Genomic DNA, 24,848 nt, shown 5'->3' with positions numbered 1-24,848 from the left:
GATTTTGAATGTGTGCTTGAATGAAAAATTACAAAGCAACCTTACTAAATTTTATTCAATATTATTAAGTTACATTACAGTCGCTGATGGTGTTCGGGCAGCGTGGAGTTGTTTCCTGCTTAGTGAAGGTGTTCATGTGAGTCTGGCTGGTTCTTCATCTCCATATGTGCCCTACGTTACATTGTTAAGGCCAGATGGTTTCGTAACATGCAATCAATATCACGCTTATGCATAATAGCTGCAATTGCATCCAAAATAACCTTGGAAGACTATAAATTAACCACCTATACCCACAATTAAAAATGGCAAACTGTAATTTCTGCACAGTATATAGTTCCTTATGCTCCCCACATGCCACATTACCTATTAATGATCTTAACAAGACACCGATTCTGAATTTTTATTGTTATTCATATTAATGCAGTGCACTTTCCTCCATAATTACGTAAGGATTGAATGATATTGATTGCGTTATAAAAATAACTGTTATCCTCTGTAATCCTTGCAGAACATCTCAGTGCTTCATCTTTAAATATGCACGTAGCACTTGTTCATCAATGTGAACCCTAATCTTAAAGCACCCCAGGAAGAAATTTGGTTCAAACAACTCCTTCCTGTTTGATGATCATGCATTTCAGACAGTGTCAGAAATCACTAGAGACACTGCAATGTGCCCTATCGTATTTCAATTTTGTTTTGATTCTATTTGTCATTTCTCTGGTAGATCTTGAAATAAAGCAATCGTCACAGATTAAAACATATAATCAAGAGGGTGGCACCCATGAATGCCCCTCCAGTGACATTGACATTGAGCAGAAAGACTGTCTCTTCATGTTTTTTAATTGGTGCATTTGGTGATGACATATTTTCCCCAATAACATGGCTCATTGGTTGACATTGAGGCTAAGTTAGCCAGACAATTCCATCACATTTTACATTGAAATCAACACATCTCATAGTGTAATTGCTACATTTAGATTTACATTCAAGAGCTAAGGTGTATCATAAAAAATTTGTCCCACTCGCTCTCTCCCTGAAACTGGTTCATGTTTTTGTCTCTCCTGTGGGCTTCATTTTTGCAAGTTACTTCTCTTGCAAGTCTCTTCCTTGACTTCAGTGTATTAAAAAGCATTGCCCGAGTCCTAAAGACAATGAGGAGGTATGAATATACTGTATTACATCTTTTCTCCTCTTCACTGGCTCCCTATCATCTACAGGATCAAACATATAACATTGCCTAAAGGGACCCCCAAGTTTCTGGCATGGAAATGCTGCTCCATACCTAAAGGTACCTCAACCGTCAAACCAGTATCGAAACTTTCAAAGACGGCATATGAATCCTTTGATCTATTTCCAGTTGAAAACGTGTGTAACCAGTGAAAAGTGGGATACAGCGCTTGTACTGACTACCTGTCAATTAGAGCTTTCTTATAAAATGAAACAGGTAACCCATTCACTCAACAACTCTTTTGGACTATTGGAGGTGTTTCACAGTGGGAACAAACAAACTTTACAATCATCATCTTTGGAAATGGCCAAACAAATCATTTGCAGCTGATACCGACCCCGTTTGTCTTGCGAGGTCTGGAAAAGTTAAATGTGCTCTTAGGAGTTAGTAGAACACCAAATAATATAGCAAATGGGGGTTCTGGTAAACTGATTGCCTCTAATGTCCAAAACCAGTTTACTGGCGGCATGTACGACTTCAAAGATCATCTCAGTGGGGGGGGTGGACATCACTCGCTTGCTGCTCACCACCCCTTGCTGAGACTACCTGGGCATCATAATCAAACTCGCAGGGGGGCAAAACTAAGCAGACCATTGGTCATGGGCCAAACAGGATAAACAGTTATTAAACAGACAAAAACAAAACACTCGTGAACATAAATGAAAAGAAGCAGATGTTAAAATGCTTTGCTTTGAGACCGCTCTTCGTGACTGTTTTTGACATCTCAAATCACGCCAAATAACTGCTACTCTGATTTTGGACATTTGTAAAGTGAGCAGAAATGATTTGATGGGGTTATCCATCCAACCTTACATATCAATGAAACTGGTGGCTGCCTAGTACGTACTTTTCACTGCCAGAGGAGGGAATGCAAATTGGTTATATGAGAAGGAGTCAACAGCTAATTAATACGCACGATGATGAAATGCCCAGGATGTTGAGTGATCTTTTAAAAAAAATGCAAATGTGGCCTTTTGAATATCCACTGAATTATCCTCGATGGGTAATATATGTAAGGACTGAATGGTTGCCATTCCACAATAAATCTGGGTCTCTGGTGGGGAAAAAAAAAAACCAAAACCTTTGGGACCACTATATTGTCGTGCTAAAATCAAACCATTTAAAAGAAAAAAAAATACAGACGCAATAAAATAAAATAATGCATTGAGACAACTGTAATACATTGCACTTTATGTACGTCATCAAAGAATCATTATGAGACCAAGACGCATGATATGAGTAAAGACATAATAATAATAATAATAATAATATTAATAATAATAATAATAATGATACATAATATACAGCACCTGTGTGAACATATTTGCTATTTCTTGTGATTCTTGTCTCATTTAGTTTACATTATGAGAACGCCATGTACTGTAGATGTATTTAGGGGAATTAAAATAGCTTTGCTTTTGACACGCAGTCTGTCAAGATATCAATTATTAAAAGCTACTTCATCCGTGGATTATTTTCCCAGGATAAAAATGTCACATCGCCAGCCTCAACTGTTTTGTATCTAAAAAAAGACAGTGCCGTCGTTGATTGATTAAATGGAGGGTTGTCATTTTGGTGTCATTTCCCATATATAGAAGCCCACTTAGCGTGAAATGTTGTCTATGTCAGAAAAGATTAATGGTGGAAGCAACCAGCAATGTAGGCCCAAAAAAATAAAAGAAATATCCTGGAAAAAGATTAATTCCCTGGGGCATAAACATAATTATTTGGCACCTGTGTTGTTATATAACCCCCCTCCCAGTCATATTAGAGAAAATCCCGACTATTTGTTTAAAATAGCATTAAAATAATCTCGAAGGCACTTTTTTAAATGCAGTTTCTTGCAAGTTTATGTTTATAACTTTCAAATGTTATTGAATGTTAATGTCGAAAAGGATAGTAACACTACTGCCACTTTCCTAAGCGCTTTGTCACCACAGTAATAAATGTTTAAAATCAAAGTGCCTGATATTTTTGTTTTTTAATGTTGACAAATGTAATTTGAAACACAAAACAAATTTGCAATTTCCTCCAAAAGATCAAAATGAATGAATGAACTTGAACCTTTTACAGACGGTCATAAAAATTCTTGACGGCCAATAATAAACTGTGCGCTGTCTGTGTTTACTTGACAACTTTTGTAAACAAATGTTTCATTTAAACTCGGTGACTGAGAAATGCATGGGCTTCTACTAACCAAACTTTAGAGATCACTTTGCTGTCTCTTCTCTTCCTTCCTGTATGGATGCTGTTTATGCATACTCGTTTGGATTATGATGTTGTCTGGCCAACATTGATACTAGTGCAACAGAGTAGATAATCATTTTGATTACATACAATTAAGAGATAGAAATGCTCTTGTTGATTACAAAATACTTCAAATTGACTGAGACACATTGCTAAATTATGAAACCGTGGGGGACGTCCTTGCCCCGCATCGGCATGACATATTTGAGTACATGTAAATTATATGTGTGGGACATGCGGTGCCATGACACAGAGCACACCCCCCCAAGCTCGTGGACTTGCTGAAGTTCACCTCAGGCTTTTCTCATATTTCACCCTCTCAGTTTCTCTTTGCATTTCTCCTGTCAGAACTTCGCTGGTTCCTATGAGAAGACAAGTGGCGAGACTATGTCGGATGGCAAGACTTTAACAGCGGAGATAATCTTTATCAAAGAGTCACCGGAGAGCGGAGATGGAATTGAAACAAAGATAAATAAGGTAAGCGAGCTTCCTCAGTACAAGGCTGTGTTATAAAGAACATGCTGTATATAATATAATAATTCAAAACTAACACAGCTTTAATTTAAGATTAAAGTGCAAACTTTTGACAGTTTATGACACAAAATGTAAATGCGTTCAGATGAATGAATGGATGAAGTCTCAACATGTCACAGTCCTATCTTTATTCTTGAAATGTAAACCAAGTTAATTCTTGAACCAACTTTGACCAAATTGAATGTAAAAATTTTTTCTCAGCCCTCATTAAGAAAGTGTCAATCCATTTTTTTGTCTGCTGCAGTCTCCACTGGCCCAAGTGAGTCGTTCCCAACCCTCCACGTCACTGGGTGGCCAGTCTGAAAATACACTCAAACACAGCGGCACTGCCTCCATGGAGACAACTGGGAATAAACACCAGAGCCTTTCCCAGCAGTGGGGTCACGATTCCTCTGGACGTGTTGAGGTTAGCTCAGGTTTCTCTCCCGAGAAGCCTCCCACGATGAGCGCCACATGCTCGGCGCACGTGTCCCCCACGCTGGCTTCATCCAGAGACTCCATCCTGTCAGAAAGCTGGGACAGAGACAAATGCTGGCCCGCCATGCCGCTTTCCTCTGTTGGTTCTCCTACTTCCCTCAGCCGCGCTGTTTCCCCCTGCTCGTCGGTGCTCTCCGGCGTCTTCTCCCCTGCTGTGGTTCAGATCAGAAAGCACGCTCTTGTCCCGGGTTCCAGTCTGGTTCACATCGCTCAATCCTGTTTCTCTTCCTGCGACAGCCTGGCTTCTTCAATCTGTTCAAAGACCCCTTCTTTTCGGCACCGGCCTCCCCTCACCAGACTCTCCCTCCTGACGGCCATCTTGAGGAAAGGCCGTCTCCCTGTTCTGTCCGCTTCCCTCCGGAGACCTTACACCCCCTGCTGGCCTGTTAACCCGGTGACCCTCACTTTCTGCAAAGCATGTTCAGCGGCTTCCAGTGTGGCCTCCATTCCCCTGGAGTTTTCCTCTCCGTTCTCATCATCTACATCCTTAGATAGTCAAACCTTTGCACACAGGGAGCCTATTAGGTCTCTTCCAGGCCACCCATCTGAGCCGCCTAATGAGCACAGTAGGCTTCACACTCCAGTTAAAAGATGCTCAGGGGAGATTCGCTCAAGAAGCGTGACAAGGTGGGAGCAGGTTATTTCACCGCCGCAGTTAGAAAGCAACGTGCTCTCGAGAGACCAACCACTGAGGTTGTGCTCAAAACTCAAAAATGTTCCACCGAGCTACAAAGAAATAACACTCCAGCCCTCTTATGTGTTCAAGCGTCCTGAGCAAAAGCCCAGTTTTGCTCACATGTACCTCAGCAGTAAAGGAGAGTGCATTCATCCTACACTTGTGCAGCAACCGGCCTCTTCTCCGGTGGAGAAAAGTCTGCGGTCAAATTCTTCCCTGTCAAAGCTTCGTGTCCTCTCTGAGCGACTGCGATCCCCTTCCCCCTGCTCCCCCTTGTCTTCTCCATCACATTCCCTCTCAGCCAGCGGCACCACATCACCAGCTCTCCCTTCTCTCCCCAAAGCACCCAACCTGACGGCGTCTCGCTCCACGCCCGTCTCTTTTTCCGGGTGGCCCTCGCCCATCGGCTCTCCCACGCCAACGCCCTCTCCCGCCACGCTATTTCGAGACTTCACGCCGTCCCCTTCCTTCTCTCTGCGCTCCACGCCCTCCCCGAGGCCGGGGAGTGGAATATCAGACTGCAGTGACAAGGAGGGTAAAAAAAGAAAGGTAGCCACTCTGTTTGCCACGTGCACTCCTTGAACACGCTCAAGGATACATGCTGTTCTTTGACTCGGCTTTCACTCGATTGAGATATACAGACGTGCACTCACCAGTCAAAATATTGGCTACGGCTGAATCGACCAGACAAAATTCCAAAGTTCTAAAATTTACAAAGGTATGTCGATCAGAGAAATATTGATTGCGAATGATAACAATTCCCTTTGAAGACACGAGAAAACTGTATGCTGGGTTGATTTTTTTTTCACATTTTTTCCGCCATGTTTTGAATCATGCTTCATAGGTGTGACATTCATGACAAGTCAAGCAAAACATGTCAAGTCAAATTTATTTATATAGCACAAAAATGTCTCTGTCTCAAAGGGCTTCACGTGCCCACAAGATTTCAACCTAAAAGTGTGTAGGATGGGATTCTTATTTTAGATCCAGCATGTGTGGTTCCAATTTATTTTAAAGCCTGATGCTGCTATGTCCATGTGTCATTGTGTTTTTTAGCTGTTCCTGAGCACTGTTGTAGTCAACCTTGGACAATAATGCATTTCTCACTTGCTTTCAGAACATTTCATTTTTTTTTTGTCTTTGTAAGATTCTGTTCAGTCACTTTGGTTCTTACAAATGTGAAGAATGCAGGGAGTTTTTTTCAACTCAACACACACACACACACACACACACACACACACACACACACACACACACACACACACACACACACACACACACACACACACACACACACACACACACACACACACACACACACACACACACACACACACACACACACACACACAAACCCTGCAGCTCCTTCTGTTTTGCTGTTAGCCAAACACAGCCACATCCCCAGTAATAAGAGAGTGCACACACTTGTGCACAAACACAACCTTATATTTATTTATTTCCACTGCCGAAAATATTTTTTCTCCCCTGTTATATTCACATTAATAGCAAATAAAGAGGACCTGCTTCTTCCCCATCACAAAATGTGGCATTTGAACAGAGCTGTGTGGACTTTTTACATGGTCCACTCTATGTTGGACATCCATTAAGAGCCAATTCTCTGTCCTCAGCTTGTCATTTTCACCAGCATTCCCAGGTGATGGCAGCCAATTGAATATTTATTGAGCACCAGTCACACTCGAGTCGTTGGCGTTCATCCAAATGACTGAAAGGTTGCGTGTATCCTGGAGCAATAACAGATAAAGATGATGACTGTCCTATATGATTATTCAGCTGAACTGTTCATTAATTCATATTCATACGTGTTCTTCCCACTCTGCATGCTGAAGCCTCACAAGATTAAGTCAAGCTACAAATCACTTGCTGCAATCCCTACAAACACCCTCCTCTTGGATCAGCAGGTACTTTCACCTACTGCAATTATATCAAAGCACATCATTACGCTGTTACCGATCTGTCATCTGATACTTTAGCGCTATACAGTACTTATACATCCAAGGCACAAGGAGACAACTATTAAGTAAATGCAGATTGCATATATGCAAATTGTGCAGGAATGCTGTGCAGGGGTCTAAAGATAATCACTTACAGATGATTACTGGCTGTTGGCATCCACTGTGCTTCATATCCACAGATAATAGATGAACAGGTGCAGAGTGAGAACATCTTGAAAAGAGGAGATTGGTCTCATGAAGACACTCATGCTGAGGTATTTTTGCATTGATCACTGAACATTCATGCCATGGATATTATTGAGATGTAACCTCAAATCTCTCTTTATCTGTTCATCAGATGTGCTCACCTGCTCAGCTCCGGCAGCAGTCGGAGGAATTGTATGCAACCATTGATGAAATATTGGCAGATTCCAATCCACAAGTGGGTGCAGCACAATCATTTAGTAACTCTTACGGTGCTACTTTGTTAATTACAGATGTTAATTTTGCTTCGTTTTAGGACCAAACGGCGACCAAGGTGTTAGTGACAGACGGCAGTTTACGGGTACAGTGAGTTCCCCTTTTCCCATTCTCTTTAACGACTCTTAACGATAATAAGCATCAGCGCTCATTATTATTTTGCTGAAAGTGAGTAATTATAATCTTGACAGCGAACTGATTTTATATCAGAAAACAAATAGGCAGCATCAAACTTATCAGCATCATTTCAGGGGACAGGATGAAAATGTTCATTTCAACATGCCAGAAGCAAAATGCAACGGAAATTGGCAAAGCAAGGCGCTTTATCTGAAATGTACAATCACTGCAGGTGCAAAGAGCAAATTGTCAACTATGGCTTCAGAAAGACAGTAGCAGCTTGTCAAGATAGCAGTGTTGGCTTACTCTTATAAACTTCCATTGACTGATTGGATAAAGTCGATTCCCAAAGATGTTTATTGATATTTATTGCTATTTTAACTTGTGTAAGTAACCACATTTGAAAGCTCTGGGCAAAACACTGAATAAAAGTGTCACAGCTGAAATTCTCAACTGAAAACAGGATAAAGAGGAAAACTAATTCGATTGAGGAAACGTTCCCTAATGATATAATAAGATAAAAGTGAATTTGAAGTGAGTAATCACCAGGATGACGATTGAAGCCATCTGTTCATTATTGATCAAAAGGAAAAAAACGTGATATCTATCAAGTCTAAGTCTCTGTAGTCTTTCAACTGAGAAATGATAACTTGTGAAAGAGGCACAAACATTCTACTAAATCCTATCAAATAATCTGTTGCTCATAGATCTTTCTTTCTTTCTTTCTTTCTTTCTTTCTTTCTTTCTTTCTTTCTTTCTTTCTTTCTTTCTTTCTTTCTTTCTTTCTTTCTTTCTTTCTTTCTTTCTTTCTTTCTTTCTTTCTTTCTTTCTTTCTTTCTTTCTTTCTTTCTTTCTTTCTTTCTTATGGATGACGACCTGTCTGTGGCGTACTTATCAATTTGTTTTGGCATGTTATGTCTTTGTTGTGTTTCCAGAACAAATCTGCCAAATCCTTGGGACGTGAAACCAAATATGTAAGTGCAAATGCAGTTTTCAACCTTCATTTAAAATTTTAATTATCATCCACTGTACAACAACATACTGTAAAGCGGTATAGGATATGCTAAAGAAGGACTCATTACTGGAGGCGGAAAATCCAACATCAGACAAAAGAAAAAAAAAACTGTCACAGTTTTGGTCTAGCGACAGGTGCTTCTACTCAAACAGCAGGAAAACAAGCTGGCTTACCTGCTGCTTGCACAGTACATTTTTGTGTGAAACTGGCCGAAAGTGAAAGTCCAACAATTTCATATGAGAACATCACTTTATAAAAGATACCTTACATAATATCTTGTGACTAACACAGATTTGAATATTATATATGCCCCTACGTGGATATTTTCTCTTTCACGTTGTCATCAGGCGTCTCTAAGCAGCATGCATCCATCTGGAAGTGTTGAAAAAAGACTGATGGACTCTAAAAAGGTAAAGGCATTCAATGTTTTCTCAATTATACTCCTTGTTTGGAAATGTAATTGCATACTAATTAATTCAGAAAAAAGCTCATGTATCTTTTTATGTCTACTGAATCACTCAGTCAAAGCCTGGGATTGTTCGGCCCATGATGACAATTCCAAGATTGCCAAAGGAAGATGGAGAAGGATATCGACACTGTCCCTTCAGAGAAACAGATGTTTATCGCTGCTTAAAAGGGAACCCCAATCCATGCAAGGTAGATATACGACAGACGTTTGTTTTTTCTTCATTGTGTCAAGTCAAAATAATTATTGTACAAAAGTACATGATATGTGACAGGCAAAAATAAATTGTACTCAAACTACGAAAGCGTCAAAGCATAGGAAAACGTAGCAGCTCGCAGTCCAGAAATTAAGCCCTAATCCAATTGCCTCTGTCTTCCAACCATTTTCTATAAACACTTGTCCTGTTCAAGGTCATGGAGGCTGGAGCCTCGCACCTCAATGCCTGTCTAAAGAATTAATTATGACCTACTTTACAGTTTTGAAGGCAAATTTTACCTTGACTTTGTCTCCGCCTTGAGTTTCCGATTATCTCCTCTACATGTAAACAAGCTCCACATTGTGAATTTTCATTGTATTCTTTGCAATCTTGAAATGACCTTCATGCTGAATAATGAACATAGAAATAAAAGATAATTTTATACAATTTGGTGTCAGATGATGCTTCCACAGTTGGGATACACTGTAGAAGCCCATAAAGGAGTGTATAAAAACAGCCCAAACGACAATGTATAGTTGTGTTGTTTTGTTTTTACTTTTTCAATTCTGTATTTGACTCTCCAAGTGAGTAAACAGTTGCTTTATAGACCATAGAATATTCACTCATTGCGGAGGAAGTAGTTGCAAAACAAAAATTTGCAGTCAAGATGGGCGTTAATTAAACTCATAATTAAATACGAAAACTCAAACAACTCCCACATAGACTTATATCATGATGGATCAATGCATAGGGTATGTTTTTAATCCCCACAGGTGTATCAGTTGTTTGGTTTTAACAGATTCTTGACATCTATTTTAACTTTGTACTCACGATTGTAGTGCAGCATTTTGTTGGGGATAAATAAATCAGAATCAATTTTATTGGCCAAGTTTGTGCATGCCAAACAAGGAATTTGACTTCGGTTGATCTCAGCCTCTTTACAACATTTAAGTGGCTAACAACATTCACGTGACTAACAACATTTAAGTGGCAAGAGCAGGATATTCTTGTCCAGCGATGTCTCTGAGATATTGATGATTGATCAGATCCTCTAAGGAAGAAAAACCTTTCAATGAATGCTTGTGTTGTAGCTATTGACTGTACTTAATGTCAAAGAGCAGGATTGACCTTTTACTGCTATTTTCACCTTTCAACAGAACATATGGCCTTCTATGTCGGTCTGTCATTTAGTTTCAAATCAAACACTTGGGTGGTACAGCTCAAAGAAGGTCTTTTACATAATGTACAGAAGACGTGATTTGAATTACTTATCGTCTACATCAAGCGGAATCCTTACATCTTCAAAAAAAGGACTTCAGGAAATAAACAAGCGGTACAGAAAATGGATGGATGGATGGATATTATACAAATTTATGCAACTACACACTACCACAAAATATGGTAATTTGATTACAGTTGAAAAACTGTCATCTTCCCAACAACTTAAAACCTATGAATGATGCAATAAATGACGCAATGTGTTGACCAAAACAGAGTAATTGGTGGAAATAATTCTAAATGCAAAATCAACTTTGTGACCGACCAGTTCCTCCTGCTCTGAAACATTACAGCTATCAATTCTGCAAACTAACAAATCACAACCTCTCACGCTGTGCTTATGCCTTTATGCAAATTGTGGTGATGAAGAATTGGTTTAATATTCTATCCTAGCAGAAAACAATCAGGACAATGAAAGACTAGGAACTAATTTCAGCTAATTTAACAATGAGACAAACTACTTTAAATGTCAAATCCAAATTGGAAGCAACTTCATTTAAAGACTCCTGGGACCATTATCTGATTGTTGAGTTATTCACCAATAATTCAACCAATGAACATAATTGCACAGCATTTGTGTCCTTTTTCATTTCAGGGAGAAAGCGTGGGCTTTGAAGACACGAGGGGAAATGGTCATACAAGTAGAAAACATCAAGTACTGCAAAAAGAAAGGACATATGAAAGATGTCCATTCACCACGTGTGAATTGCAGATCATTGAGCCCGAAGGGCAGATTGGTCATTTTGAGGACGATGCTTCCACCTCTCTCCGTTCGTAAGCGTGTGGAACTCACATTTAAGTCATGAAACATTCATGACATGAATTGGAAGAGAAGAGAAGAAAATGCTTTCCCCGTTTTCAGCCAAGAAGCCTCATTCTAGCCAAATCTGTGCTCCATTCATAAATGATGTTTGAAAGACGGCTTGTGAAAAGCAGTTTCTCTAAATTCCCTGACATTGTGCCAGTGTCTTGGCATGGTATGTCTGGCCCAAATGGCAAGGAGAGAATGAGTTGGAAATCAGCTAATTTCCATGTGCACAACGCAAAAATAGTGAAATGTCTTCAATAGTCCAAGTCCAATGTGGAGATTTGTTTAAGTCATTTAAGTATTGACTTCTTCTACAACCGTCAACAGTAGTCAATAGGTCATTCTTTTGTTGCCTTGCTGCCTGACTAGAGTGTCCCTTAAAATAAAAAGCTTTCATTTTTTGTTGTTAATGTGGCTCTTGATATGATAAAGACAACTGGGGTTCAGAACAGTGTGGAAGAACGACTCAGCTGCAGTCCAGCTTGACTTGACGTGTATTAAATCAAAGTGGGCAGCTTGAGGACTTCATAATTTTTTTGACTATTGGGAAAATTAACAATCCTCTAATTCATTTCTTTCAATCATTTCACAAGTGATGTGATGCAGACAATCTTCCTATATATTTTTTTATCTCAATTTGGCTAATATGTGATAACAATAAAAACTGCCTTTTCATTGCACTATATTGGTAATGTTTGATTTTCGGATTCCACAGCATCTAAACAAGACTTGAATGCTTTGGTGCAGAAGAATTTACTTTGCATGCTTGTTTTGTGAAAGTCTTTCTCACTGATAAGCATGAATTTGTTAAGCTGGACCCCGGGCATTGACGAGATGTTGCCTGCTACATTTCTCTCTTATGTTCATTGAGTTGCACACGTTACCTACGCCATACCACTCTGCATAACGCATGGGAACCATCTAGGACGGGCATCAGTAGGAGGAAATGTACATAATGTAGCATCAAATGCAAAGCAGCTTTGCAACTGAAAGCCTTTTGATCTTGAAAACAGCAATGGAGAAATGGAGTTGAACACCTTGACTGCTCAGCACTGCACCGTAATGTGCATCTGGGATTGTACATATAAATCATTAAAATTCCTTTCACACACATTTCCTTCCTTAATAATAAAAAAAAGAACATGTATAGTCAGGCATTTTTTTTTAATTTATTAAAAAAACAAAATTACCATGGTGTGGCGCACTGGTTAGCACGTCTGCCTCACAGCTCAGAGGGTGCAGCTTGGATTCCACCTCCGGCTCTTCGTATGTGGAGTTTGCATGTTCTCCCTGTGCCTGCGTGGGTCTTCTCCGGGCAATTCCGTTTCTTCCCACATCCCAAAAACATGCATGATAGGCTGACTGAGCACTCCAAATTGCCCGTAGGCATGAGTGCCAGTGCGGATGGTTGTTTGTCTCTCTGTGCCCTGGCAACCGGTTCAGGTTGTCCCCCGCCTACTGCCCGATGACTGTTGGGATAGGCTCAAGCACGCCCGCGACCAAGCGGTACAGAAGATGAATGGATGGATGGAAACATGACCAAGGATATTAAGACTTTCTTAGAAAAACAATGACCATATAACATCAGGCTTTTTGGGGGGGTAAGGCTTCTTTTTTTCTTAAAAAAAAATCACTATGTAAAGTAAGGTTTTTTTTTCTTACTATACATGGTCTTTTTTATTTTAATATTCTGATGGTGGTCCAAGCAGTTCACCCCTGAGCTTTGATTGTTGTGGTGCACTTAGAGTCGCAGGTTTGATTATTGAGAGGCTCTTGTGTTTTAGGGCTCTATTCTTGTAACCAGTTCAGGCTAAATCTGTACTGGTGCAAGCCGCGTTTAAGGTGCACTGCTTCTTTGGGTGCCAAACAAGTGTTGATAACCATAACGACACAAATTGCTCATTTGTAACTGCATGTATCTGTGGAAATACTGAAACCTGGTGCACTGTTTTACTTTGAATTTTGGAGCTGGGTCTGTCTCGACATTGCATTATTCAGTAGTACAAAACACTTACTTTGAGACAACCTCATAAAAGGTTCTAATTTGAGCCGTCATACCCATCAGGCAGTGATTAAGCAGTAAGGAAGTCATTGTTGAATTAGTTGCCATGTCGATGAAACAATTACAGTACAAAAACAATTGTGTATAATTTATTGGTTACTTATTGGCATTCTGGGTCAGTTACTATGAAAAACCAGGGGTTGACTTTGGGGTCAAGTAATAGTTGCCTGTTGTTGCAAAGCTTTCTGCTGGTGGCTTTTTTTTTTTCTTTTTTTTCAAGGGCTGTAATGAACTCCTGGTGAAAACTGGTTTTCGAGGATAAATAAGAAAAAGAGATTATCCGTCAAGCTTCTTTATAGAATGTCCAGCATTTTTCATGGATTTATTTTCCTTTTTGAGAAACTCCATCTCTCTGTGTGCTATCTGATCTCCTGTTGCAGGACGTCAAGGACAGACCATTTCATGTCTGTAGACTCAAGGATATTGAACAACATTTCACGCAAACCAAGAAGTAAACGGTTATTCTTTGTTTTTTCTTTTGTTCATATTTGTAATCACCCGCAAACGCTTGTTTCATCTTATTTTACTTTCCTGTGATTGTCAATTGGGGCTAATGAGATCCCATTATTCATGTTATCATCGCTATTTCATTATTATTATTATTATGCACTGTGCATTTATCCTTCCTTAACAAGACGAGAGCCACGTACCAAGATCAAGCAGCATATTTACAAACCACACAGGAAGATGTCATCGGTCATATGCTACAATCCGGTTAAACAAGTCATCCTCCTGTTCTTAAAAGAACATTTGAAGGAAATCTGATGCAGTGTTTAACTTTCAGCCTATAATCTGAATCCGGAAACATTTGCAGTTTGACATTGTAGATGACCACCAAAACGATCCCCTCAAGTCAGAAACAGTTATCGAATATCGGTGAGAATATTCTCTAATCCAGCAAATGAAATCTGTGTTAATCAACATGTAGTGCGTTTAATAAGCACATGCTGTACGGAATGATCTGTTTGAGTTGCTCCTTGCTATTTAAGACTAAAAGCCCACAAAGCAAACAAAACATAACTCTGCCTTTTTCCCAACAAGAAGAATCAAGAAAGGCCTGCAGACGTGATGATACAAAGATTAGGTGTCTAAAATGATGACTCAGCCCTTCAGGAAAAGAAACTCCCTATGACTAAATGCACGTTACTTCAACTCCTCACACCCAAAAACTGGATGCAGCCCAAAAATCTTGTTCTTCATGTTTCTTTTAACTCAGTTACTTACGGTGTTACACTCTTATTAAAGTTACACGCTGTTGTTGTGAGATAGCATGCATTGTGGAATATCATAATCACACTAATTTCCTTTTCATATGACTATGTACCAAAATGCAGTGATCATGGCAATTATATAATTTTGCGCTTATTATGTTGATGAGGTACTTCATTAAACTGTCAATGGGAATCTCATTTCCTGCCCCTATACTCATTAATCCTGCAGAAATTCAAATATGATACAAAGTACAGATATGAAGAATGTCAGAGGTTATTTTCGAATCAAGTGACACATAGTAGGAGATATGTAATTACTTGTTGAGTTTTCTGAAGATATATGATTCTATTGTCACCACGCAAAACAAAGAAGTATAGTCTTTCTTTCATACATTGGATTATTTCTTTAATTTTTTTTATCGTTTTTGTAGACTGTTAGGAGTTAAACCTGTTTGTGTGTTTGTGTTGGGTGGTTGAGAATGTTGAAATGTTTTTTTTGTCCTTGTTAGTTCCAGTTCTAGCAGTCATAAGTTCATCTTACTGTTTTCTACTCTTACTGATTTGTATAACTTTTCAGCGATTGAGGTCTATTTTTGACACGACTTGTGCAATCAGTAGATGATTTCTCAAGTCAATCAGTAAAGCAACACAATTGATATCGGACCTGAGAAATGCTTGAGGGCTTATTGCTGATAGTCTCGTAGACTGAAATCCAAACAGGGAAACAAACATTCCAACAAAAAACATTGGAGTCTTAAAGGGACTTTTTGACTCTTGTCATTTGGAACATGAGAAGGATTGGAATATGCAACATATATTCAACAGGCTTGTATGTGATTGAATAACCAAAAGACATCCATCTGACCTCTTGGTGGGTCGGGCCCTAAAGGGAGTACTTGCTTACAGTCTTGGGTAATTGAAGCTCCACACATACACACACACATGCACACACAGCCCTGATGCAGGAATGCAGAGGTTACCCAATTGGACAATTTCTCAAGAGGCTTTTTCAGTGCTGACCCCACAAAAGTAATGTGAGCAGTTCATCTATTGCATCATATTCTTCTCAAGAAATACAGTCTACAAAGTTAACAACTATAGAATACAAAAAGAGATATCATTCCTAGATACAGCTCTGACCTCAGCATGTCATGCGTTTGCAACCAGAAGAGTGATCGCTAAAAAGGCAACCTTCTGCTCAGTGAAGAAATTCAAAATCATCTAAACTAAAACATGGGCATTTCCTTTTTCTCACAGCTTCATATCACATACATCAAAGTCTTTCTGCGTCCTGTCATCATTTTGAATCGTGCAGGGAGTTGAACTTTGCCCCTAAAAAAGAGGAGAGAGAGCAGAGGAGGAAGAGGAGTGGCCAAAAGTTTCAAACAGGTTTACAGCTGCCTGTAAGCAAGTTTCTAAGCAAGACCGACCATTTGCATGTCAAAACTGGAACTCACACGCTCTCCCTCAGCCAGCACACTGCTTATCATGTTCAGACACCTCCTTGTCTCTGTGGCTTCCAGCTGGGGGACTGTATCCTCCCCAAACATTGAACACAATTACGATGCAGATGCCTGTACATAAACCTCATTGGGATATGTTTGGGAGCGCTCAACAGGATTTTCACACTTCAACTGTAAGTTACGGTCTTATCATTCTCTGAGCGATGTTTTTACTGTGACAGTCATAAATAAGATGTGCAGCTACACTAATTCATCTCCTTGGAGCATATAACGGTTAAATAAGGTCTTAAGTGCAGTATTGCACAGTCAATATTTCAAATTTCTTTTTCAACTTGATAATATATTGCTCTTGAAGGTGATACTTTATTAAAAGAGACATCATGGTCTGATTTATTATGCTCCACTCAAAAGCCATGGAACTGTTTTAAGAGAATAATTTTATTCCATGATGGGAATTTTGCACTGTCACTTTCAGTGTAACATGGTTTTTATAAGAATTTGTGGTGTTCTGATGAAAAGCGAGCACACACCCACAATTTGTGACATCACAGTATTGTTTATTGGGCTGGGCCAGTGAGCCTTCCTTCAGAGAACGTAAGACAACCCTCACAACAAATGTCATATTGCTATTTTTGTATTTGATTTTTTTTGGGGGGGCATCTGGTTTATGCATTCTGGAGTTATTGAGTGATTTTAACAAAATTTAAAGATGTGAAAATGTTTATACTTAATATTTTTTTTCTATTTAATGAATCAAACACCACATACATTTTAATGTTAAATGAACTCATTTGTTCTTGGTTCAAAATGTCCTAAAAAATATACCTTTTAATAACAGTAAAGGCAATCTTTAAAAATCTATTTTAACAGTCGTGTAAAACCAGAAAATTATTGACAAAATACAATGAAGCAAAACAATCACTTGTACTCTTCCCTTTCTGACTAAAAAAACTGTTTAAACAGAGAACTATCAGAGGGGTTGCGTGTCATATTGTGAGACAGTAGAATTACTGTATTGTCAATATTCCTAAATTAATGGAATGTCATAGCTATGGCTGCAGACTGTCATTATTTGTGAAGGGAAATGATTAGACATTATTATTATTCATAACTTCAAACATGACGAAAAGCATTTGAGCTCAATAGAATTTACTTGCTTGTGCTCATTGTCCCTGATTGACTCTCTTCTGGGGTGCACCTCATTAAGAAACTCTGACAGCGTTATTAACTCGATTCCCCTGTTGACAACCAAAGGATTAAAGCATTGTTGAAATGTGCTTTGCTGTATTCAGTATGCATGGTGTCATTCATCGATTGAACATGACCTTGAATTAAGGGGCTTTTTATGTAAAGCCATCACTTTAGCCATACGGGCCCTCGGTGTATGTCACCTGGTGAACAGGTTCCAATTTGTCGTAATGGTTAGGGAGTTTCTGTGAGTCACATTTTCAACCCACAGACAGAGCGTCAGCACTTACCACAATAGAAGTGGTTTAATAAGAAATTTTCACACTGTTCCATTACTGAAAATACTACAAATGTTAAAGATGAGACTTTGTTGCTATTTTTACACTAGTACGTGAACAGCGAACATAATGATGTCAGCAACTTTTATCTAACTTTCATATCACTTGCCAACATTTCCGGTTTTATTCCTTGGAAATTTCAAAACCATCAAGTCACTTTGTTTGTTTTCTGAAAACTGTAATTACAGCATGATTACAGACTGGTTGTGTTTACACTTGGATCACAAACAGAATAGTTAAGAGAGAAAAATCAGCATTTTCCTCAGAAATACCACGGGCAATAATATGTATAAAAAAAATATCTTGTGATATGAAAACACAACCAACCAAAAAAAACAAAAACTAAAATGTTTCTGCATAAATTGTGATTACATTTCCCACTGGATAATTCATGCAGTTTCGCGGAATAAAACCCCATCAAAAAGTTCCCATCTGTATATATTACTATATTTCCTGTCCCTGATCTTGTATCTTTTTTTTATGCAACAGTTACAAGGGAGGATGACTGAAACAATGGACTCGGCCCAATTTTCTTCGCTGTCATCCTTGAGAGGAGAGCACGCAACAGGGGATTACATGCAAGCCCACTATAAGGAGTCATACCGTCTGGCTATTGATTGCCTGTTAAGCAAGGGCAGAGAAAGTTACGCAGAGTTTCTCAAAGAAGAACGCATCGGAAATTTCCTGTCTGAGGAGGAGCTTGTCTTTATTACATCAAACGCCAAAGAGCTCCCACCTCAGGACCATGATGAGGAAATCAATAGCCCCACAGACAGCAAATCATCGTCGGGCACATATTGGCCCGTCCACTCGGATGTGGACGCTCCCGCTTTGGAATTGGGATGGCCTGAGATCATGCATGAAAAACTGCAGACCAATATAGATCTCCTCTATCACCCCCCAAGACCCAACAGTCCCACCATTAAAGAAGTGATTCTAAAAAACATCCGGGATGCAAGACAGGTAAAACAAGTTGCACTGTTGGACTATTTGATATAATTCTGTTCAAGTGTGCCACGCTCATCCTGAGGCTTTGAGGGCAGCGCTATCCTCTCACCTCCAGCATACAGTGGCAGGGAGTGTCTGCTGACATGTTCATGGCCCAAATCCAGTTTGACAACTCTCATCAAGAGTGTGGGAACATGCAGTTACTACTACTACTACTACATTAACTCCTCTGCACAACGACTCCCAAATGGTCGCTAGTTTGTACTCTGTTGCACATAGCTACACCCATTTTTGACTCACAAAAGCTTGAAGGGAAAAATAAAGTTCTTTTGTTTTCTTCTTGATGACATTCATGAAGGTTTGTTTTATCAGGGGGCAACAGAGGGGCAACAATTGGCATGTGGGATGAAACAAATGAAATGACTTACATCATGTCCAAAGAAAATCCCTTCAGATAAAAGCAAAATAAATGTATTACAATATTTTCTCAAGTGAAAATAAGCCGGTCTTTCAAATGTGACACATTGACGACCATATTTGAATGCTTGGAAAATATTGCCAAGTATGTAAAACGAAACTTCAAAACCATACGAAAATCAAACCATTTTCGCCACTTTCAGATGAAGCAGGCGTGTCTGCCAAATGCGCTGAAACCACGCTGTGCTCAACTGTCAATCATGTGCCCTTAATAGGCCTGGAAAATGGATGCTACTTTGTCCAGCATCCTTTTACACGTAACCACATGTTTGAGCTGCAGAAATACACCAATTAAAGCCTTGCGTGGCTGCAATATACCCCACTGAGAGTGGTGTTCCTGTGCTGCAACAATGAGGCGCTCTAAAGTAGCCATGCCAATGTGAAGCTCAGATCCACATGGTGGATAGAATGGCTTCCTGTGAACAGGAATTGAAATAATTGAACACACAACATTGTGGGGTGAGCGTAGAGGGCATGGTGATTTTAATCACTCTTCCATGTGGCTTAGAACACTTTTTGTGCAAGGAACTTGTTAAATTTGTGATGTTTACGTGGCTTGTTAGTGTAGACTATTTCTGTTGGCCATACCAGTAGCAGTGGTGGATAAAAGGTCTCGGACGTTGTCTTTGGTGTCTATACGTGTTAAAATATGTCTATATGAGGAGAGATAATCGCAGCTACAGGAAATAAATATATATTTGAAGTCTATGTGACATATGGCCGCTATGCGCAGATATGTGTCAATATTTATTTATTTATTCACTTTATCTTTGCAGGTTATTGCCATTGTGATGGATATGTTTACTGATGTGGATATTTTGAAAGAAACTATTGACGCCTCCACACGAGGAGTTCCCGTCTATGTGCTTTTGGATGATTTCCACTTGAAACATTTCCTTACAGCAGCTGAGAATCAAGATGTAAAACTTCAACACCTCAGAGTAAGTGATTCTGGAAACATATTTGCAATGTCTTTTTCTCTCCTTATCTTGGATGCATTCCTTGATTTTAATTCAGTCCTTGCCAAGTGCCAGAGCTTTTTGTGTGTGACCTTGTCATTTGCGCTGCTTAAATTCTTGGCCAGTGCTTTTGTCATTATCTTCATGTGCCCTCAAGGACGTCCCATTAAAACATACTCATGGCTGCCTTGGTGTGTTTAAAAAAAAAAGAAAAAAAAAGGCCTTATTAGAGATCATCAATGCAACACTGAAAAGAATAACAATTATTACAGCACATTACTAGAATATGGTCCTAATTTTAAGAGAATAAAGTCAGAATGTTTCCTTTTTTTTCACATTAACTTCGAAGCTCTAAGAGATAGAAAAAGCCAAATATTCTTTTGGCCTTAAAATTCTTATCGAGGAATGTTTTACAAAACATCAAGTACAATAAAAAAATTCCAAGGTTTGTTTTCTTCAAACTTGTGTTTGGAATCCAACCACACTTTAAACCCTATGAGCCACAGAATGTCTTCTGCATTATGAAAATAGGGAGAATGTTCTTAGATAGGGATTTGTGTGTTTTGTGGTTGAAGTGAAGGAGCTAATGTCGTCACTGTCATCAGTGGTACACTTTTGTATTTTTACATTTGTACAATTCAACAATGTTTTCCTTTGCTAATCAATTCAAACTGACTCTTTATCTTTTCTTTTCCCACAGAACATGAAAGTGCGGACAGTGAAAGGTGAAGATTATCAGAGCCGGACAGGGACTAAATTTCATGGAGCAATGGAGCAAAAGTTTATTTTGGTTGACTGTCATACAGTGATTTACGGCTCCTACAGGTGAATGCAAACGTTTCATGTCGCACTCTGATTTCTGCTTTGTGTTTGGAATGAAGCAATTTGATGGTTTTTAGTGTGAAACGATTTGTGGGCTCCAATTTTCAAATACTATTTTCCATTTTCAATATAATAATAATGATAATAACAATAACGCTGATATTAGTGACAATCATAACAATAAATATTATCCACAAGACTGAACCTGCAGCCTGAACCTTTGCTGCCAGATACTATTTCTCAACATTCATGGATGAATCATGTTTTGTTTGTTTGCAGATTCACGTGGTCATGTGCAAAGCTCAATTTGAGCATGGTGCAGGTTATAACAGGCCATCTGGTGAAGACTTACGATGAGGAGTTTAGAACACTGTACGCGAGGTCGACCGTGCCAGCTGAATTGTGCCAACCAGATACATCTCTCTCTTCGAATGGCTCCCACGCACTGCTCGGCTGGCCAAAATATTCCCCTCATTCCACAATCGATCGGCGTGACCAGTTAAGGCACACTTTGGACTCTGTCTACCGCAAGACATGTGAAAGGAATCAGTACGCAAGAGATGGCAATGAAAATCACTTTGTGCCTATGATTGATCATGACATAGGTTTGCAGCACCACATGTCCAAATTTCAGTCTGCAGAATCAATGAACTACTTAAAAAGGCACAGCTATGCCGGGGAAAGACATGATGGATATGACCCACAGAATGTCAGAGCCAGAGCGAGCAACTGGAATATTTGCCGGGAGACAGGAATCGGGAAAAACAACTATCCGCTGGATAATAATTATTTAGTGCCACAGATGTACAGGAGCCAAAAGCTTCGTCAGTCATACAACGGCAATGACAAACAAATTCTGTCCATGCAGCAAGACATGCCAACGCTGGAAAAAACATCAAAGTCATTCATGCGTACATGGAGGATCGAGTCCTACCTTCAAAACCCTGACATGCCTTTTAATGATCCGTCTGACTATTCGGACCAGTTTGAGCCGTCTAACAGCTTCATGCAGGGAAGGATGCGGTCTCTTGTTTATAGGCCCGCCATACCGGAGCAATTGGACTCTAACTCACAAATAAACAGCACGGCCTCTTTTGGTAGCCGCTCGTCTGCACTTCACAACCCTTTACGCTACTCCTCAATGCAGTGGAATCCACCAGTAGCATCTGAAAGCAACAGAATAAACAATGAAGATTTCCTACTAAAGAGAAAAAGCCTGCAAATGATGGATGATTACAACAGTGGGAAGAACTCCTACCCATCTGCATACGCCAGCTTAGGTCGAGTCAAACGTGGGCCGATCGCTACAAATCCAGATGTGCGCTCTGATGGTTGGCACAAAAGGCACAGCGTGGCTGATCCCAGATCCAACTCAACATACACACAGGACTCCTCAGGTGGCATGTATGGAGCTTTCAAGAGGATGCAAATAGACAGAGGCTCCGCTGCAGTCAACGCAAAGCACAGTGGATATGGGTCAAATCTCAGTGAGGATCAGCGATCTATATCTCATTATGATGTCAAGAGCATGACCGACACAAAGAGCCCCTGCACTTCCAATTGGCGGGATCCTCCTTTCAGAACTCTATCTGCCTCAACCCTGGGTGTAGACGACAGGGATTTGGCTACTAAATCCAACAGATTTGGCTCGCAGCATTTCATAAAGAAGAGTACCAAGAAAATAAAGTCGTTTTTGAACATACCGGGAAGGAAGGAAGATCGAGTCGAAAGTGTGGGAACGCCAAGCGTGACCTCAGATGATAGCACGGACACGATCAAAGCCGAGGACGAAGTTCCGGTCAAACATCACCATAGCAACGCATCTCTTGGGCATCAGCAGAACGAAGTGGCTGATATTACGTATTCCAGACCAAGATTCGAAACGGATGATCATCAGCACACATCTCAGTTGTCTTCCTCTGAAACAACATCACAAAGTAAGCTCGACGTTGGCGACAAAAAGGCAATCCCAGACGTCGACGTACCAGGCTGGAGTAAAGACAGAAAAGTTGACAATCGCCTTTATAGCAGATTTGAGCCTTTTTGTTCAATTCAGAAGAAACAATCTTTGTACTCCCCAAATAACTCTCTGGAGAAAACCAAAAACCCACCGAGTGATCACAACCTTGCCCGTCTTGGGAGAGGCCATCATGAAAATAAGCTTGAGAAATTCTTTCATAGAGTGGGCAACTTCATTCACAAGACTAAGTAGGGTAGGCGGCACTGTCTGGAAAAAGGACAGATGAATTGGCATCTTGCAAAAGAGCAAGGTGCACTTCTTATTCTGTTTTGACTATTTCCCAAGTGCTCTTGGTTCCAAGCTTCTATGCTTCTATAGGTTCGAAAGTACATTCCAAACTTGGTGGATATGGACCACAACACAGTTTTAATATAGTACTCTGCATTAATGAGTACACCCGACAAATGTATTAAACGAAAAAAAAAAAATGGAATCAGAATCACCATCTTTAAGAACAAATTAAAACTCACTGGGAAAAACGTATTGAATTAACACACAGATCAATGTTTCCCTTTGCTACCTAAACATAATGCCAAAGCCATCATATGATAATTTATAATGACTTAACACACGCATGAGACATCATGACGCTTTGAGTTACTTAGTTTTATTTGTACAGTCGGTCTTTACCACTTTGTTTACATTGGACATGTTTCCAGGCACCTGTTTACAGTTTTGTTGTGCACTTATTTTTGTACCACACATTTATCCGCTGAAATGTATTTGATATGAAATGTAGCAGATACCTAAAGATAAAACACACAAACTTGAATCATGGCTTTTAAGCAATCTTATGCAAATCAATCACTGCTGTATAGGCATTAAGTTCGGGTTGTGTCCAAATATCATAACCATTGCAATAAGGAAAGATTTATGAAAATACCAACGCATTCAAGATGAAGCCAATGCAATAATGAAAAACCGGCCACCATTCTCACGGTTGTATGAATTGTAGCTGTAAAAATAAATTTTCCTTATATGTTTGTCTACTGCTTTGCAATAAATTGAAAGAGAAAAATTATCTGCAGAGTACATGCACAGACGTAGAGTGGCTACTCTCGACTTCATTCTTTTGCTCAAGGAGACATGTAGAAGTCTGTCCATGAATGAAAATGTTATCAAAATACTTATAACAACCTTGCAGATGTCACATTTTTTTTCAAGTATATTGAAGGTACCGAAGGCACATTGAAATGAATCTTATCTTTCACCAATTAATGATGAAGGAGCAAATGGGAGTCCATTGTCTTGTTCAAGGATTATTTTAGGATCAAACCTTCAAGCTGGGAAAACCACTCAATAACCTGCATTAAATATTCACATTTCATGTGTATTGGCATAAACCTGTGTTGGAACTATGGAAATATTTAATACATTTGCAAGTGAAAATATATTAACCCTTTGTATTTAGCTGGATTTCTGTAGAATTTTTTTTATTGACTTCCTTCTTCTGTGGTGTTTCTTGTTCAATTTTTTCTATGCATCAGATTTGTCAACAGAGGTTTCTGCAATTCTAGGACTTTTCTTTTAATCTCATTGAGCATTCTGCGCTGTACTTTTGCAGTTATCTAAAATGATAAAGACAGCCATTTGTTGGGTGACTATAGCAACGGTGCCATTCCATTTCTAAGCAATCTTTCTTGCAAAAGACTGAAGTCCACAAGGCTTTTTGTGGACTTGCTCCTTAAAATAGGTTTTGAATTCTAACTGGAGGTATATTGACAGCGTTTTTGTGCAAGGCAACGTGTGTGTGTGTGTGTGTGTTTAATATGGCAAACACTATGGGTGATTTCACATCGTTAAAAAGACACACCTGAAAGGCAAGTATAAACCGCACTACATTTTTTTCACATTTTTGTTATCTGCCTAGCACATTTGAGGTCCTA

General features: G+C 39.5%; 2 protein-coding genes across 2 annotated transcripts; both read left to right on the top strand.

Moving 5' to 3' along the window:
• The first annotated feature begins 3,835 nt into the window (after positions 1-3,835).
• Positions 3,836-12,136, top strand: mlip (muscular LMNA-interacting protein). Its single transcript, XM_085922329.1, is given in 10 exon segments — positions 3,836-3,952; positions 4,254-5,711; positions 7,010-7,081; positions 7,315-7,389; positions 7,473-7,556; positions 7,635-7,679; positions 8,647-8,685; positions 9,074-9,136; positions 9,249-9,383; positions 11,262-12,136. Coding segments are annotated over 10 exon segments (2,265 nt in total). The 5' UTR covers positions 3,836-3,862; the 3' UTR covers positions 11,466-12,136.
• A 4,063-nt stretch (positions 12,137-16,199) lies between these two features.
• Positions 16,200-23,951, top strand: sack1b (scaffolding CK1 anchoring protein B). The gene is made up of 5 exons (XM_085922920.1): positions 16,200-16,383; positions 18,226-18,699; positions 19,938-20,102; positions 20,821-20,945; positions 21,222-23,951. Exons 1-5 carry the CDS (start codon positions 16,312-16,314, stop codon positions 23,152-23,154), a joined length of 2,769 nt encoding a protein of 922 aa, XP_085779046.1. The 5' UTR covers positions 16,200-16,311; the 3' UTR covers positions 23,155-23,951.
• Positions 23,952-24,848: the final 897 nt, after the last annotated feature.

The sequence above is a fragment of the Syngnathus leptorhynchus genome, chromosome 10 (assembly GCF_054491065.1).
Source record: "Syngnathus leptorhynchus isolate UIUO chromosome 10, UIUO_Slep, whole genome shotgun sequence".
Classification (NCBI taxonomy): Eukaryota; Metazoa; Chordata; class Actinopteri; order Syngnathiformes; family Syngnathidae; genus Syngnathus; species Syngnathus leptorhynchus.
Note: the sequence above shows the minus strand (reverse complement) of the source record. Positions and strands in the feature narration are given on the sequence as shown.

Bases quoted from the DNA above. Each gene is read 5' to 3' on its own strand.
- sack1b (XM_085922920.1), top strand. From the start codon at position 16,312: ATGCAGATGCCTGTACATAAACCTCATTGGGATATGTTTGGGAGCGCT. The intron at 16,384-18,225 runs GTAAGTTACGGT...TTTATGCAACAG, and splicing joins AGGATTTTCACACTTCAACT to TTACAAGGGAGGATGACTGA. The intron at 20,946-21,221 runs GTGAATGCAAAC...GTTTGTTTGCAG, and splicing joins GTGATTTACGGCTCCTACAG to ATTCACGTGGTCATGTGCAA.